Genomic DNA, 19,016 nt, shown 5'->3' with positions numbered 1-19,016 from the left:
GCTTTGTTTCGCTTAATGTGTCTTATAGTCCCGTGCACCTTATTGTCCGAAAAATACGTACTGCACACTGCAGTTTAATGTTGCACAGCACCTCTTTTTAACTTCAGTGGATATTATACATGGTTATGCTCAGGATATGTCAGCCCATTTCTACTGGAAATGCCTTTTGGTTAAACTTTCAGCAAGCAATTTGCATTTGCACTGTTAAATTTTTATAAAGCTTTAATGTACATAAAAACCAGCTTCTTGTTTAAGTGGAAATAAATGGAAGGTTGTCTTTTTGCGCTAGTAATGTTGTGGAGTTGTATTTTGTCTCGCATCAATTTTATCGTCAGTTATATCGTTATCGCAAATTTTCAAATATATATCGTGATAAATATTTTTGGCCATATCGCCCTGCTCTAGTTAAGATTGAGATCTTTTACTTGTCATTGTAGGAAGACGCAGTTAAATTTCTTTTGTTGACTGTTAACTAAAGGCTGTAAAACAAATTGTAACAACAAAGCTTTATGCAGACAACAGGAATGCGTCTCTTGCCCCTTCTTATTTGTGCGAGCTTCACCCTCACGTGCCGTCGAGTTCTCTTATAATAATGATGGATTGCATTTATATAGCGCTTTTTGAGACCCTCAAAGCGCTTCACAATTCCACTATTCATTCACTCTCACATTCACACACTGGTGGAGGCAGCTACAGTTGTAGCCACAGCTGCCCTGGGGCAGACTGACAGAAGCGAGGCTGCCATATCGCACCATCGGCCCCTCTGGCCATCACCAGTAGGGTGAAGTGTCTTGCCCAAGGACACAACAACCTTCCGATTACAAGACGAACTCTTGAGCCACGATCGCCCCATGATCAGCTTAGATCAGCTAACCAGGCTTTTGTTTTTGTACAGCACTTTGGTCAGCTGTTCTGTTGTTAAAAGTGAAATCTTCTCAATTCAGTTTTATTTATACAGCGCCAAATCACAACAGTCGCCTCAAGGTGCTTTATACTGTAAGCTAGACCATACAGAGAAAATGTATATGACCCCTATGTGCAAGCATTTTGGCGACTGTGGGAAGGAAAAACTCCCTTATAACAGGAAGAATCCTCCAGCAGAACCAGGCTCAGGGAGGGGCGGGGCCATCTGCTGTGATTGGTTGGGGTAAGAGAAGGAAGACATTGGTTTAATAGCAGGATTTTCTTTGAGTCAAGTTGGATGTTCCCTTAAAAAATCACAAAGGTTTCCTGTTGGGAATAACATCCAGTAATCACTAATGTCGCCTCGTTACTGGTTACCAACACAAACCACACATGAGGACAGAAGCTAACACTGGTGTAGCTTTCTCAGGTAAAGTTGAGCCACCATGACATATGGAGTTCCACAAGGGCCTGCTTTAGGGCCTATTTTATGTCTTTATAAATGCTGCGTACGGGTCTGCTGGTGCGTATCATTAAATGCTAAGAAGCATAGTACTGTGTAAAAGTCTTGACCCAGCCCTTCTTTATGTGTTGCTGCAGTAATAGATGCAGTAATTTATTGAAACATGCAAACATACATGGAAATACTGACAGCCGCCCTTCCACGAGACATTTCTGAGGAGGCTTCAGTCAACAGTAGACGATCAGCTGAAGGTCCAGGTCATCTCTGATCTGTTGTAAATAAAAAGGAGAAGAAGAAATTCTTCTTTTGTGCTCCATATGCCAAGTTTTCAGCTAATTTTTTTCACCTTGTTGGTGCAAAAATACTACTTTATGTCAGATTTTGGCATTTTTCATAGATTCTACTAAAGAAATGGAAACACCTGCTGGTAACAGGTGCTCAGTTGTGTGTAGACATAACACTGATTCATGCTTTGAGTTTGAAGCTATTTCTGCTTGAATGAGTCGTAGGTGGTTTAACAAACATGAAACTGCGGTGAAAATGATCAAGTACATGGACTGCACTGAAAATGAGTGAAAAAGCAGCCAATGTCCAGAGAACAACTTAAAAATACCTTCAGATAATCTGGAGAACTATTTCTCAAGACCTGTTTAAGAATTACAAGACAGCCTGGCTCCTTAGAGGCAAAATCTAAAGAAATGAGGCGTGGCTCAGCGCTGTATACGCTTGGTGTTCTGCTTCGTTTATTTCTCTGTTTGGAATAAGAGGCTCGGCCCTGCAGATGTTCCTGACGGGCAGAGCTGCTCTTTGTCATCACCGAGCCCGTTTCCTGCTCTCGTGCTCTGAATGTGACCTTCCTCTGGGCTCGTGTTTCTGATTCAGACCTCAGCGAGCGTGTCCTGCCACCAGGCCAAGCCTCGTTCACTCAGAGCGTTTACTTAAATCTCACCGAGCTCAGAGCGGCGGGACTGCAGGTGGGAAACTCACCCTCTCCGTCCGAGAGCCAAAACCAGCAGCTCCCAGTCCGATTGGAGCTCTGATTGCCTGTTAGAGGAGAGCTGTCTGTGGTGAGTGGTTGAGACGTGATTAAGCCTCAAAAAATGTATTTAAAAAAACTCTTGTGTCACTCTGAGTTTTGTTTGGTTTACTGAGGGTCAGCTGATCAAAGCCTGACTCTGATCAGCTGACGTTGCTCCTTGCTCGCCGGATGTAAAGCTGTCTGAGGAGTGCTGGTGTTCCTGCTCGCTTATGAACCTTTTTGTTATTATTGCATGTTCGAAAAACATTTACCTCACGTGTGCAAATAAACTTAAAATGATTGTATCTGTTCTGCTTCATATGGTTAACCACACTGATCCATCCCAGTCGGTGAAAAGCTTCAAAACAGCTTCAAAACATTTCTTCAGCACTTTGAGTGAAGTAAAGTCCCTCGTGCCTCTCGTCGATGTGATGCTGATTAAAGGACTGCTTGTGACCCGGAGCTTGAGCCGCCGCTCTCTGACGGATTTCTTGTTTGTTTGTTGTCGTTTGCAGTCGTGGAGGATCCTGCTGTTCGGGGTGCTCAACCTGCTGTGCACCGGCTGTCTGCTGATGTGGTGCAGCTCCACCAACAGCATGGGTGAGCACACACACACACACACACACACACACTCTCGGAGTCTCGGATGTTAACCGGCAGAGATACCTGTCGACACACCGTAAACACAGATTGACACACACACACACACAAACACAGGCAGGATCGTCTCGCCGCAGGGGGTCAGGCTGATCCCGATGCTGCTGTGTGCGTGTGTCTGAGGCGGCGGCGGCGGGGAGGTCACCTCAGTCAAAATATTGCACTTTAAAGGGCACGTTGAAGAAACAGAGTCCTTCACAGCGTCTGCTTTCGCCCTCCGGTGCTACAACACAGAGAACACATCTGTCATATTGACAGGCACGCTTTATTTTTTCCTCTCCAAACTCAGCAGCACAGCAGAGCCGTTCCACCTCATAGCTCTGCTCGCTGTATATGAAAGAGACAGGTTTAAATCAGTCTCAGAGCTGTGCAGATGGGAAGGAGACGTCTGCTCACAGGTTGGTGGATTCATAGATCGGTGGGAATGATGCCGAGGAGAGAAACATTTCCAAAAGCCTGAAATATCGGTTGTCGCAGCTTAAACTCGTGTGAGTGTTACGAGCTCAGGTTTGATTATTTAGTGTTTGTGCTGATGCTCCGTCTGCCTCCAGCCGCAGGGTGAGGCGGCGTGTTTATGGTCAGCGAGGCCCGTGTATGCCCACCAACATTAAATCCTCTCAGGGATCCATCGCTCTGAAAAACGCTGCCATGAAAAGAACAACATGCAACTTTATCCCCTGCTCTGCCTGCAAATACTGCGGCATCAGACACACGCACACACTGAGACACGCACACACACGGGGTGGTGGCGTCGGGTGTCGCACAGACAGGAAGCAGAGAACAGAGGTATCGAACAAACAGGGGAAGGCGACACCGCTGTCGATACTCGGGCCCGAGGAGAACAACGGGCGCAGACAGCGGGCCGGTCTCAACGCTATCAGACAGTCCTCTGCACCGAGGAAGTCTCCTCCGACCTCAGCAGCAAACACAACTTTAACCCAGGTTACGAGGAAGTACGACACGTGCTTGTGTTTATGGATGCACCCTTTGAGGAAAAGACAGCGACGCTCACGCTGTGGCGTCCGGTACATTCGTGTTTGTTGGGCAACGTTTGTGCAGCTCATGATTCCAGTCCAGGCTCCGCCCCTTTTTCTGGCATGTAAAGACACACTCCCTAATTGTATTTAGACAGAAATGAAGGAAAACGCTGCTAGGAACATGCCAAAGCAACAGGTGCCGATATATTCCTAAGCGTGTAGAAATGTTGGCCAATCAGAAGTCTAGAAGCCTCGGTGGGAAAAAGTAAACAAAGATGGGGCATAGAAGCAGAACCGAGTCGTATGTGTGGAGGGACAGTAACTGTGTGTATATGTGAGCATTTAAACACTGCAGCGAGTACAAGTAACAGTAACAGTATTGTAGAAATTCATTTCACCGAAACAATAACCTGGCGCACAGTGTGACGGCAAATAAGGCGCACACCTTTGACGCTGCGTTTTCTCCGTTTTCCTCGTCCACACGTAAATGCAAAAACTGAGTTTTCAGAAATCTCCACCCTGGCCAGCGTTTTTAGAAGAATAGCTTCTCTGAACTTCTCAGATGGAGCCACTTTTAAAATCCTTCCTCCTAAAAACTCTGTTATCTGAGAGAATGTGTTCTTCCTCATTCTTTCATCATCATGAGTGCAGGGGAGGGTGGAGCGGGTGGAGATGACGTTGAGCGATGATTTGAGACAGGAAGGTTTAAAGATTTCATATTGTTGTCTTTCATTTTCAGCTCATTGAGCAATTTTGTTTCATTTTTGTCAAACTATTCTGATTTATTTATGTCAATTAGTTATCAGCTCTGTGTGTGTGTGTGTGTGTGTGTGTGTGTGTGTGTGTGTGTGTGTGTGTGTGTGTGTGTGTGTGTGTGTGTCAGATCCAATGAGATCTCCTCCTGTCCTTAGCTGTTGGCTAATGACCCTGATGATGTGGAACGTTCACTGTTTATCTTCCACCTCATTAGTTTGAGGCCAATACACACACACACACACACACACACACACACACACACACACACACACACACACACACACGTATGAGGCGTGGATGCACAGACCCTCACAGGTTCACACCTACACACTCATTTTTTAAAAATTTTGATTTCATGTGTGCAAAAAAAAGATTTGCTGTGATTTTCAGAACTGGACACAGAGCTGTGATGCTGCTGTGATGTTGCTGTGATGTTGCTGTGATGCTGCTGTGATGCTGCTGTGATGCTGCTGTGTGCTCAGGCCCACAGCAGCATCACAGCAGCATCACAGCAGCATCACAGGAGCCGACCAGCTCAGTTAAATCATGCCAACATTCTCAATGATGTCATTCTTGGAGACAAATTTAATGCCTCATTTACAGGCGACTTATTGGACATTTTTATGCAGTTTAACTTGGAGGTTAATTTGCTCGTACTTCACTGCAGCTGCTGGTGTTTTCTGGTGCCTTTGAAATAAAATGTGTATATCCAGCACCTGTGGTGCAGAGGCAGCCTTCATTTAAATGAAGCATAAGCCACATATATGTGACTCCCCCCACGCACGCAGACGTGTCCCCGCTGACCTCCCTTTGCAGACACTCTTTAGCTCATGACTAATGGCTTAGCTGACGTTTAAATACACACCATAGATTTACAGCCATCAGAGGATGGCATGTTCTCTACAGTCAGTTTCCTGAACTTTTACCCTAATCTCAGCCTAATCTTACTTTATCCCAACCTAACAACACATCTACGCAAAAAAGGAAGAAATGAGGGTGGTTCAGGCCTTTTGCACAGCACTTGTATCCAGATGAAGGCATGTCAGGGTGGTCTGCATAACTGTAAGAAGCAGCAATGACGTCACTGCAGACAGGAGGAACCTGGTTTAAATGTTGGAGAGGAGCAGGTATTTAAAGCTAAATCAGAGGGAAACGTTACGGGTGGCGTTTCATTTGTTACCTTATTGTCATTGTGAAAGCAAAAAGAAAGCCAGTGCTAACCTCACGTTGTGTGTAACTGCGACACAGAGAGACTATAAAGTGATCCTACAAATGATAAAGTATACATCAAATAAACCAAATTAATGAAAAATATATTTGAAGACATAGAAACACACTCTGTAGTTACCTGTAAACACGTGCCTGTCTTGAATAAATGAAACTTCAGTCTTACATCACGAGCGAGCCGACTGAGATTGCCTAATATGATGAATCTGATTATTTATTAGCTGAAATCTGGACAAAGCAACGATGTGAATGTTCAGGTTAACGCAGGCTCCGTCAACGATGCTTAAAAAGGTAAATTCATAGGTTTAAAAACGGTTCAATGCAAACAACCACAGGCATCAACGGCGTTGGACGAAACCATCGCTATGACACAGAAGAAGTCGAACCACGCTGCACCATTGTAATCAGTATCATTTTATACCACAAGGTGGCGCAGTGCTGTAATCTTCATATCAGTGTTAATGAGGAAGGTGTTCTTTACAGCTCTGTGGGACATGTGGGCTTATATAAAAGTGAAAAAGCGAAACCTGCCGCACACGAAACATGTCACCACGCTGGTGAAACTCTGCCCCCTGCTGGTGAAAGTTTTAGTCGAGCACTGCAGAGGGAAACTACAAAAAGCTCTTTAAATGTGAGAGCTCAGACTGTGTGTGTGTGTGTCTGTGTGTGTGTGTGTGTGCACACGCTGTTTAAGCAGCCAGTGTTGCTGAAACTTAATCTGATGATGATTCTTCAGATCTGTGTTTGTGTGTGTGTGTGTGTGTGTGTGTGTGTGTGTGTGTGTCCATATCAAATTGTGCAGTGGACCACTGGATCGTTTTTCAGCTTTCTACAAAATGAAGACATCAGCTTTTTGTCTCTCACTCACACACACACACACACACACACACACACACACACACACACACACACAGATCCCGTCTCCCCCTCTGTTTCCCTGACAAACACACACCTCTCAGCACTTACCTGAACTCACCTCCTTCTCTCTCCTGCCTGTCTCAACCCCCTGACCCCACCCTCCTCCCTCCTCGCAGCTCATGGCTGCTCCATCTTTCAGAGGCTCTTCATGTTTTCCTCCTCCTTTCACAGAGTTGGACCTAATTGCATGTTGCATGTGTTTGCTTCGAGGCTTCCAGACTGAATAAACTTTATTCCCTGCAGCAGCTCCTGGGTGGGACGAGCCTCTCGTCTCTTAATTCAGTTCTTTGACCTTTATTTATTTATTTATTTCAGAGCACAGATGTCATGTGTCATATGTCATCCTCGGCCTCTCCAGGCTGTCATCAGCACGACTTTGAGCTCTGTTTTTGCTTTGTTTTTTGTGCGCTGATCATTTGATGGCACCGGTCGAGTGTTTGGACCCAGAAATGGTTTCTGATGGCAGACCATACTTGTGGATTTATTTAAAATAACTGCTGTCTTTAAAAGCGTTAGGGTGGTGGTGGTGGTGGTTCGTACCCTGCCTGAGATCTTCACCCGTACGGTCAGTGCAGATGTGCAGGTTAGATCCTGTGTGGCGGCTGAGCAGCTGAATATTTCACTGAATTAACATTTCTAAAATCATACAACCCACATTAATGCCCAGGTTCAATATATAGTTTAAATATTTTGATTGTGTGTGTGTGTGTGTGTGTGTGTCTCCAGCTGTTTTTCGGCCCAGAGCAGCTCAGACAAACCAGGTCAAGTGTCTTCAACAGACGAATAAACACACGTCCTGCTCCTCCGTCCTCGGGAGAGTTGAAGACTGAGCCTGTTGTGTGTGTGTGTGTGTGTGTGTGTTTGACTTTCTCACATTAAGACAATGAAAGGATAGGTGTGCGATTTCAGAATAGAAGACCTGCCCTCTGTGGGGGGTTTTGTGATGTGCAGACCTTAGTTTGATTTTGTTCGTCGTGTTTCAGTCTGAGACAGATGATAAAAAGAATCTGATGTTTCCTGGAGTTTTGTTTTAAATTCGAGTAGAAAAGACGGTTTTCATGCACTGACTTTAGGAGTTGGAATATTTCAGTCGTGTTTTCGGCTGTTGCAGTGTTTGTGTGCATATCCATGAGTTTGTTTGTTTCTCATCCCGACACGGTTGAGTGCACACATGTGATCTGTGTGTGTGTGTGTGTGTGTGTGTGTGTGTGTGTGCTGTCCCCAGGCCCTCAGTGTTCCTGTGTGTCAGAACACAGCTGGTGAAGCAGTTCGTCCCACGGGGCCTTCAGTACAGCCAACACACACACATTTGCTGTAGCTGTGTGTGTGTGTGTGTGTGTGTGTGTGTTGAGAGAGGGATCCACTCCTCTTGCTCCCCAAACAGCCACCACATGTGCTCCTGGCTCTTCCTATGACTCGATCTCCTAAACACACTGATGTCTGTGAATGTGCTCCCAGGGGTCCCACCTTTAAAGGCACAGCCTGCTGCAAACTGCAGTCACTTCATTCTAACGACGGCTTGTTTGGGTTCAGACTGCAGGAATTTTAAGCAGGACCGGAGTGATTCGACTGTATGTGCTCCATGCCCGCCTTAACGTGTGGGCCGGCCTGAACCAAACATGGAGGATTAATGTGCCGTCGCCTGTTTTGAGCAGCCGTCCGTCCCACACGGTTGGAGACAAACTTAGAGGGAATCAGAAAACAGAACCAACATGCAGGGTAACAACGCTCGCTTCTGTTCCTGAGACATGAAGCTCTTTATTGAGACTACCACAGATCCCACCATACCAGAGCTCCACCCCGTCATTAATAAACAGATTTTGGAGAAAACGGATTTGGTTGCAGTTTTCTGTCCTGAAAGTTCCATGTGAGTGTTTGCAGCACTTTGTGGAATCACAAGGACTCAGAAATACTGGAGAATGATTGAAAAGCACAAAAATTCAGCCTTTTTTCGTTTTGAATGAAGGTCAGGTTTTGTGTGCATTTAATAAGCCTATCACAGTGTCTTGGGTGGGGGGGTGGGGGGGGTTACCTGATCTGTCATGAAGATGGTCCTTTGGCTCTGAAATTCTTCCTAAATGCAGATCCAAGTCAGCAGAGGCAGCCTTAACACAGCCCTGCTGCTTATCTTCATCGTGTTTTATTGATTATCCTCATCAGCAGTGCCCGAGGAGGGGGCTGCGGGGTCAGAGCGAGGGGGGGGGCCTGTGTGGTTTAACATATCAGAGCCAGCTGCCTCTGAACTCCCACGTGGAGACACGAGAGTCTGACTGAGAGCGGCGTCGCTCTGGTTTCATATCGACGAAGATCTGCCGAAGATGACGAGGGCGTGTCCGTGTTTCTGTTTGACCAATTAAATAATTAAAATATGATCGTATGGACACGATGGTTCCCAGTCTTATTCATTTGATTGATTTCCAGCTTATTTCCTCACATTAAGCTGATGAAGACTGTGTGTGTGTGTGTGTGTGTGTGTGTGTGTGTGTGTGTGTGTGTGTGTGTGTATTGATCAGCACGTGTGTATTTAGTGTTTGCGTGCTGATATTATAGGCAGTGTTGTGATCATGCGTTTGTGTGTGTGTGTGTGTGTGTGTGTGTGTGTTGCCTTCTCCAGTTTAAAGTTTCCTCCTCAGTGGTCAGCAGTGCACCTCCTCCTCCTCCTCCCGTGTCCCGGCCGTCTCCTCTTCCTCCTCCTCATCTTCTTCCTCGTCCCCGAGGATCCTCCTCCTCACCGCAGCAGTTGAGGCGTTCGATAGAAGCTTTTAGTTTACATCTGCACCACATAAGAGCTGAACTGACACCACGACCACTGTGTGTGTGTGTGTGTGTGTGTCAGTTTACTGGTTGCCGGAACCAATGACACTAAGCTGCTATTTTCTGTGGTTAGCACATCCAGATCCCAATTTGTGTGTGTGTGTGTGTGTGGGTGTGTGTGTGTGTGTGTGTGTGTGTGTGTGTGTGTGTGTATTCATATCTTTGTGGGGACCAAAAATTGAAAGTTTACTTATGGGGACCAGGCTTTTGGTTCCCATAAGTTTGAGACTCAAAATGTGGTTTTAGTGTCAGGGTTACAGTTGGGTTAGGGTCAGGGTCAGGGTTGGGCATTATGTCAGCGCAAAGAGTATCTGAGTGTGTTTCTGTGTCTAACTGTTGCCCCAAACAGAAAGCGGTGAGGTGGAAGTTGTGCGCCGTGTCTGTGCTGCATTTTTAATGATTAATCTGACCAATAACATGGCTGCTGTGAGGTCACTGTACTAACTCAGCTCCAGTTTTCTTGGTATTTAAATCGTTTTTCATGTCGCATTAATTAGTGCAGATCGGTGTGGATGCTGTTGCTAACCGAGCATAGAAGCTTTAGCTTATTGGCTAAAGCTCCGCCCTTTCATCCATATCAAAACAACATGGCGGCATCTAAAATGCTGACGTTGACGCGTCGAAGTTCAGAACGAATGGGTGATGCTCTCACTGCAGTTCTGCCATCTTTGTGCCTGCTGCTGGTCGGGTTGCTGTTGAGGCGGTCCTTGCTATGATGCAGCTGGTGATGGCAGTCCTAACCAGCTGTCCTGTGCTCTGCCTGTTTGCTCTGCAGGCCGGCTCATTGGGCTGGTTGGTCTAGCTTCTCTCTGATAGGTTTCTTCCAGTGTCACAGTCTCAGGCTCCAGCTGCTGATGGAAGTCCTTCTGGCCTGGAGGTGGTGAGAGGTGGAAGGCCACGCTAACCAGACCCTGCAGCAGGTGGAGAGCTGGTTCAATGCCCCAAACACCACCAGCTGCAGTCCAAGACCGTGAAGCAGGAGTCCATCATGAGGACGTGATGGTTATGGGAGGGGCAGCTGGTTTAGATGCACTCGTAGAAACTTTCTTAGAAAATGGGCCACACGAATTCTGAATCTGCAACCTGTGAAGGTGCAGCGTCCGTCTGCCAGTGTGCGCTTATAGTTTTAATTCTGATTCCTGTGTGTGTGTGTGTGTGTTTGGGCTTCTCCTCTGCAGACACCATTAAATATTCATCCTGCTGCTCGTATTTCTCCTCTCTCATCTGTCCGTCCACTCCCCGCTGCTTTCCTTCTTCCTTCTGTTTTAAATCCTCACACTTTGTTTCTTCTAAAACATCAAAGAAGGAAAGCAAACCCAGGAAAGCCGTGGAACAAAGAGAACGGAAGAGTTAGGCCAAAAACATAAAGAGAGACGAGTGGTTGTGACAGATTTGCTGCCCTCCCCTCCATCGATCATTCCTGAAAACAAACACAGGGATCTTAATCCTCTCGTTCTGTTCTGAGTATTGAGTTCAGGTCCTCTGGGGCCTTTATGTCTCTACATGTTCTAATATACATGTGTGTGTGTGTGTGTGTGTTTTCTTGTTTTGTAGCTCAGCGTAATGTTCTCCATCTGTTCCTTTTAGCATGAGTGTGTGTTACAGATGAATAATGTCCTGTCTGCTGTGTTTGCAGCTCTGGTATCACATCCACACGTCCTCTGGGTGTCAGTGTTTGTAAGCAGGAGGCTGGGACAGGAATTCAACTGGCTTCTGTGTGTGTGTGTGTGTGTGTGTGTGTGTGTGTGTGTGTGTGTGTGTGTGTGTGTGTGTGTGTGTGTGTGCGTCTGCGCTGCAGTGTACATGTAAACCTATCTGAGCACAGCAAGGGGAAATTTCAGCCCACGTATTGATTTGCTGCGGCCTGTTTCAGGGTCACTGTGATGTCAGCGTTTGTATTATTATTGCTTTTATTGTCTGCAGCTCTTAATTCAACACAGTGACATCAACGCTCATTGATCCCCGTGGAGAGATGAGCTGCTGCATATCAAAATAAAGTCAGCAAAAGGACCTTCTGAAAATTATTTTATATTACTGTAAGTCAACCAAATCAGTTTACCCCCAGAGTCACAGTGTGAACACAAGTTCCTGCGTCTGTGACCAGCTTTGAGCATCAGAATCATACCAAAAGTTTCTGATACTGGAGAAAACGTCAAAAATTGCATTCTGGGTAAACTTTAAAGGCTCATATCAGATGTGGGACAGGTGAAATCTAAGAGAACCACAGGCTCAGGCGTGGAGGTGCCACTTCACACTTGATTTGAAGCTTTAACAGTCTGATGTGGAGGTCGCTGCTTTCTGAATCAAACGACCACCAAAGCCAGCACAGTCCGCTCCGTGGCTGCAGCTGCTGTCCATGAAAGTTATGAACAGAATCGGTGAAAGGCGATGCGCCCCACGTAGCGTCGCCTTTTTGTGGGGCTGTTCACTAACAGAAACTGAGACCCGCACACTTGTTTGCTAGCACGGGACCAGAAACTCAACAGGGGAGTGTTGACTTAGGTCAGAGGTCAAATTTAGTGCAGTAAAGTTGTTTATATGGTGATAAATCCCAGCAGCAGTCTCCTCGAGGCGTGTAAGGTAAAGACCCTACGATGAGCCAGCAGAGTAACAGCGGGGAGGAAAAGCCCCTAAATCAGGGCCCAGTGTCTCAGTTCTGATACCTCTGGACTGGTTTGGAGGCCGACTTCCTGCTTTGATGTTTTCTTTTTTGTTACTTAACGAAGCAAATTTGTCTGACTGGCTGTTGGAGCGCGCCGGGGCCGCGATGAAGCAGGTGGATGGTGTCAAAGTAAAACTGACATGAATGTATTTTAATTCACATTTTAATTCGATTATCAGTGTTATTGAAGAGTTCTTACGTTAAGTCTGGAAAAAACTATTCCGGTCCCTCTGTGACAGCAGGATGTGATTAAAAGGCTGAACAGATGATAAATGTGGGTATTGATTTGGAGCACTGAGCAGTAATCTAACTGTAAATAATTTATTAATAGTTTATCAGAGCCACAGCTGTTAGCAATCAATCTGAAGGATGTAATCGGTATGTAAGAAGGGCTTCTTGTCTTTCCATGAACTGTTTACGACTTCATGCTCATCAAAGTTGAACTAAATGCTGTTGGTCGCACTGGCGCCTGTACAGAGACTAGTCATACTTTATTCTCCACGAGGATCACGTGAATAGATTTTTCTTTTAGAATCCAAACCATTGTTAGAAAACACTTTTCTTTGGTTCAATCTCCCTTTTCTTGTCTACTCTCGCCACATTTAGGGGTCGTCTCTCACTCTTTCTCACTCTTTCACTTTCCCTCTTTGCACCCGTCCGTCCACACGTCCATCATGCTGTCTATCCGCCTTCTCACCTCCCTCTCTCTGCCCGTCTTCCTGCCTCGATCCATCCATCTGTCTCCCTCCGCCTCCCTCTCCCAGCCTGTCGATCTGTCACTCAGCCCTCCCGCCCGTCTCCCTCTCTGTCCGTCTGCCTCTCTTTGGGTTTTTGCCGCGGGGCCTCTCTGTCAGGATTACAGGACGTCAGGTTGGCCAACATGAACGGCGGTGGTGGGGAAACAAAATGTTCCTCTCAGCACAAAGCCGCTCTAATCCGCTCTCCTCATCCCCCACAGCACAGCCTGATTACAGGAAGGCAAGCATTAGGACAGACAGACAGGCCGAAAGATCGACAGACGGACTGGCAGGTTGGCAGGGTTTAAGCCAGGCCGATATTTGTATCTGGCTGGTTAACAGACTGATTACTTTGTTGGCCGACTGCCTAATTGGTCTACTAACTGGCTAACTGCCGCTTCAGCTTACCTGGCTGGAAACGAGCCAGGTAATTAGTCTGGGTGATTAACTCGGTGAAAGCCTGGCTGATTGTCTGCCCGCGTGATTTACTGACTTGTTAACTCAGTGACTGATTTAGTGGCTAGCAGTCAAGCCTGGTAGTAAACAGTCTGTATAAACCGACCCATTTCATTTGGACAGTCGTAAAACTCTCCGTGTGTTCCCCTGACCGCACCAGCAACCACTGGATTACATGGAAGTTAATTTATGAACAGTAAACCTCACACTGTACAACTCAAGGATGAAATGCCAACAAAATGCCCCAAACTGGGTAAAAATATTAGATTTCACTAAGCCTAGGGATTATTTTAGCATCCCAAAATAATCTACAGTGGCTTGGAAGGGCCATAGACAGAACACCCAGTTGTCCCCAATGCATCCATCAGTGTATATGTGTGTTTGTGATAGACAACATGCTGCACTAATGGGCATGTTTTTGAGGTATCAGGTACCTTGAGTGGTCAGTAAGACCAGAATAAATGAACATGAAATATATTTACCATTTTTGACTCGATACTGTTAGAAAGTGAAGCTTTACCACCTCTGACATCAAAGAAGAACGTCTTACCTCACCTTAATACAGAGCTGTTAGCTTTCTACCACTAGCTTAAGCAGGCAGATAACAATGAAAGCTATATGTTAACAAGCTACTGTAGTTAGCTTGTTAATGCGTACAAGCTAACTACAGCAAAGAAAAGCTGCTGCCTGCTCAGCTCGACAGATTCAGGCCTTGCTTCCAGAGACAATAGCAAACTGTGACCATAAGATGGCAGTAATTAAAGGACGGATGCAAACAGGCAGCGAGAGGAGATTATAGAACAGAACGCTGTTCGATATATAAGGAGAGATTTCACTTTGGCTTTTAATTTATGTGTATTTTTAGATTTTCATAGGCAAGCAGTGTGGATTTGGCGTTTTATAGTGCTGAGCTTGACTTCTCTGTGTACAAACTTTGTTCAGTTCTCTTTACCCTGATGGATGGGTGTCCAACCGTGGGCACTTTTCAGTTCGTTGCTAACAAACTGATTGTAGCACCTTCACTCACTTTAAAGTCAGTGAAAAACATTTAATGGTTTCTGAGGATCTGCTGCAACTGTAAGTACCAGATGATGGCAACAGATCTGCAGATCAGACTTTGTGTTTCAGTTTGTGTGTTTTTGCCAAACTCCATCAGACACAGTTTGACGTTAGAACTGTCTCAGAGATGTGATGAATCAACCTCTCGCTTCATTACAGATGCTGGTTAATACACGAAGTTGTATTCATGACATTTAATTCACCAAAAGAAGACAATTTAAATGTTGTGGGTAATTTTATTAAATGTCTTATTCTAATCAGTTACCTCTTTTATGCGTATACATGCGTCCAGAATGTAGATGAAGATAAATCCTCAAATACATGAAATTACACAAATTCTAACTCGACTGTCTTTTTTTGTTTTGTCGTTTCAGCTTTAACTGCCTACACGTACCTCACCATCTTTGACCTCTTCAGGTGAGTGGGTTACCTCATATTTCTGTTTCCTCTGATTTTATTGGCACTTTAAAGTTGAAATAGTTTATTAAAACGTGACAGTGTAGCTCTGGATAACTGAAAGCTTCTGCAGAACAGGTTTGCCACTGGTGTCTGGAGGTTTCCATTTAAAAAAATAAAAAATCTAACGTGACACAATGTGGTTGTTTGATCTTAGTTTGTATTTATTGAGGTCTTTAACAGTCTCGGGAGTGTTACAGAAACTCCGGAGCAGGTTGCAGACTAGACTAGTCTAATAGATTAGAGCCGGTTGAAGATGTTTGGCAGGTTGATCGACGGGTTGAGCGCAGAAACTGATGGCGGATTGCACTCAGCCTGCTCAGCGTAGCTTTGTACTTTCATGTTCTGCTCCTTATGAAAAATAAATTCTGAGATGTTATGAATGAAAAATAAATCAGGAGGAGGTGAACTTGGGCCGACCTCTGTGTCGTGTTGGTTTCTTTTTTCTGCCGCTTGTCTCTCGCTGACTCTTCCTATCTGTCCTTCTCTCGTCTGTCCTCCTCCATCCACTCCATCAATCACCCAATTTCTCTTTCCCTGCCATCACCCTTGCTTCCTCTCATCCTCATCCTCCTCTTCTCCTTCCTCTGACCTGCAGTTTGATCACCTGTCTCATCAGCTCCTGGGTGACCATGAAGAAACCCAGCCAGGTCTACTCGTTTGGGTGAGTCCACCATAATAACCCAGAACGTGTTGTACACCACAGTTACACTTATATACATTTTCTTTGAATAAACATCTTTATTCAAAAGGCTCAGATATCAGTAAATTCTGCCTGGTTTAGATCAAACCACCTCCATGCTGAGGTTCCTCTAGCGTCCAGCAGAGGCAGCAGTGAGTCCATCACCATTCACTCCCATGTTAAACTTTCCAGCAGAAATAAACGTGTTTACAGCTCGATGCACAAACTGTTCTGGTTTTTATAGATCATTTCATAACAACTGTACGGGGAGAAAAGGTTTTTATAACTTAGCTGTTTAAATTGTATTAAAACCAAAATGTTTCCATTATTATGGGCGTGGCCTCTTTGACTGACAGTAGCCGTCGCTGCTAGCTGTCCTCTGAACGGGACCTCTGGGCCGTGTTTTTACAGTTGGACCCCAGATATCGTTTGAACAGACTGTCTGTGACGTCTGAGCTCCAGCATTAATTAGCAGGTATTTCTGTCTTTGTAAAATGCTTAAGTTGAAGCATAAAAATGGGACTTAACAAAGAATGAATGCACAGTGATTAGCTCCATCTTTATTATACAGTCGATGCTTTGCTGTACTTCTTTTGAAGTGCACGCTGCAGTATTTCTGAGCAGATTTGTGGGATCCTTTGTGCCTTTGCTTTTGCTTTTCGTTGCTAAACGTCGGCCTCTGAAAAGTGAAATTAGCAGCGACCTTCCGTGGCCGTGATCCACTCCAGACTGTAGACTCGTTTTCCAGGTCCAGACCCGAGAGATTTATTTTTAGGCATCCGTTGGTTTATATTTACTGCAGTCGTTACTGACATGAATGTATCAGCATCGCTTCCTTGTTTTTGGTTTGGGCTCCATCTGTGTTTGTTTATGCGCTGTCATTTGTTTGTGTGTCTCTCACGAACACACACACACAGCCAGTTTACTGTCTGTGTGTGTCTGTGAGCTGGCTAAACAGTGCTTTTGCAGCTGACAGGTGATCTCTGACCTTGAGGTGTGGGAGACTGGTGATCGTGTGGAAATCTGCTTTTCAGCTTCAGTTGACACCCATAATGCCCAAGTGTGTGTTTGTGTGTCTGCAATTGTGTTTGTGTCCTAATGGACTTTCAGTACCTAAATGGCCCACACCCCAGTTCAACCAGTGTCTGACTCCTTTAAACCCCACCGGAGCTGAACTGGTCTTTTCAGGAATTAGCCTGATCCATGTTTGTTCTAATTCTTAGCACCTCATGACCACCTCAGGCTGCAGTTTAGTTTGATCACAGTAGGCTTATCATGAAAGTTATCCAGCTCCATATTTTTATTCTAACTGTTAGAGCAGCTTTGCATGATTCACAGTTCAAAATAATCCATATTTGACTGATTCTGGGCTTTTCTGCAGCCTGTAGGATCATCCTCAAACTATTTTAATTCCTCCATGAAATCAGCGTTCTTCTGATTGGCTATCCTTCACAAACCAAAAGTTTGATCAGTAGGTGGGCGGAGCTTATGTGCCCAAAATGACCAGTTAACTGTAATTATACCCAGAGTACGTTTAGAATATACAAATAAAATAAATTGTATGAAATGATGCTGGATAAAGACAATTTACAGTTCATTAAAATTAAGACATGATGCATAAAAACAAGAAAACAGTAAATGTACAATTTAATAAAGGACATCAAACAAAAAATAAACGCTGACGAATAATGAAAAGATAAACATGATCCAGATCTTCACTCGGTGATGACCACCTGATCACAGTGGGACGTTATCATTCAGCCATTTAAATTAGCAGTCAAAACTATCCCCATAAGTATTTTTAATCAGAAATATTCTTTTATTCATCCCAGACGTTAAGAACATGAAATGAAACACTAAATGCAAACTGTTAGAAATAAAATATGTTACATGAAAAGAATTTCACATAATAACAGTTAAATTCTAAAAGTAACCAAGAGCTTTCATATGCTGCATTAATGTGTGAATATAACACAATAAAGTGGATTTACAGGGTGAATAAATGTTTAGACTCAAATGTTTGAAACAATTATAAACCATGAATAGCGGCGCTGTCATCTGCACTGTGACAGGGCTGTCAGAGCGAAGGAGGCAGCTTCTAATTCTGTTTCCCCCAAAACATCATCGCCACCACCCGACAGCGTGGTGTTGATTCATTAGCACTGAGGTTGAGTTGTGACTCACTTCTTTAAGTCAGCGGCGTGATGGACGGTAATAACGCGTCCTCACTAAACTCTGACTTTATGTACGATCAATATTGATCTTATCTTTAACTAGGAGGAGGGGCACACATGATGATGTCAGCAGACGGCAGCTTTACGTGGAGCCTGTGTAGATTAACCACAGGAGGTTGCAGAGCAGAGTGTGACCTTTGACCCCACATCAGTGGGAACTATGTGGGATTTTATTTAGGAGTCATCTGTGAGCGTCCCCACTCTGCAGTCCTGGTGAGACGAGGAACCCATTAACCTGAAGGCGTCGGGAGTTAGCCCGCTGACGTCGAGTAAAGTCTCTCACAAGACCTTGTCCCCCCCCCCCCCCGCCTGTTTTGATTACCAGACAGGTGTGCTGCTAATCAACGCACTTGATTAGTTGAGCATCAGTAAGAGTGAGCACATCTGTAAAGCAGAGGTTTGGAGCGTTCAGGTGTGTGTTAATGCCACAGTCCTCTCAGGAATGGACGTCCAGCAAAGTCCCCCTGAGGTCAGACCGGGCTGTGCTCCACTGCAGATTCTACAGGCCTCAGTTAGCAGGCTTAAGGTTAAAGGTCATGGCAGGTTTGGAAAGGTTAGCAGCACAGCTTAGGTTTGCAAAGCTGCATCTGAACAAAGAACAAGACTGCTGGAACAGACGAGACCACAGAGGAGACGTTTGTCCTTAATGCACAAAACCAACTCCTCAGACCAGCTGTGAGCACGGGGAGGAGTGGACCGTGAACTCCTCAGTATACCGAAGTAGAGTCACATGTGTCCCACAGCTACACCTTGGACCAAACTGAGTCATCAGCAGGACAAAGATCCAATCACAGCAGCAAATCTGCAACAGAACAGCTGAAGAAGGACAGAATGAAGCTGCAGCGATGGTGATGTCACAGCGCAGAGCTCAGCTTGACTGAGATGCTGCAGCTTCAAAGAGCTGTGCTGAAAACCTCTGTGAGCTGAAGCAACGCCGTAAAGAAGAGTAGAAACTAGAGATGGCACGATACCACTTTTTTATGTCCGATACCGATAT

General features: G+C 45.2%; 1 protein-coding gene across 1 annotated transcript in view; it reads left to right on the top strand.

The window, feature by feature from the left end:
* The window catches only part of LOC120734889 (zinc transporter 6-like), a 55,157-nt gene that overhangs the window by 9,682 nt on the left and 26,459 nt on the right, over nucleotides 1-19,016 (top strand). The window contains exons 4-6 of the mRNA XM_040033993.1: nucleotides 2,900-2,984; nucleotides 15,022-15,064; nucleotides 15,702-15,767. Of these exons, the coding sequence (XP_039889927.1) occupies nucleotides 2,900-2,984; nucleotides 15,022-15,064; nucleotides 15,702-15,767 (194 nt within the window). The remainder of the gene's footprint in view (nucleotides 1-2,899; nucleotides 2,985-15,021; nucleotides 15,065-15,701; nucleotides 15,768-19,016) is intronic.

This window comes from Simochromis diagramma, unplaced genomic scaffold (genome assembly GCF_900408965.1).
Source record: "Simochromis diagramma unplaced genomic scaffold, fSimDia1.1 OVJJ01000176.1, whole genome shotgun sequence".
Taxonomy (NCBI): domain Eukaryota; kingdom Metazoa; phylum Chordata; class Actinopteri; order Cichliformes; family Cichlidae; genus Simochromis; species Simochromis diagramma.
Note: the sequence above shows the minus strand (reverse complement) of the source record. Positions and strands in the feature narration are given on the sequence as shown.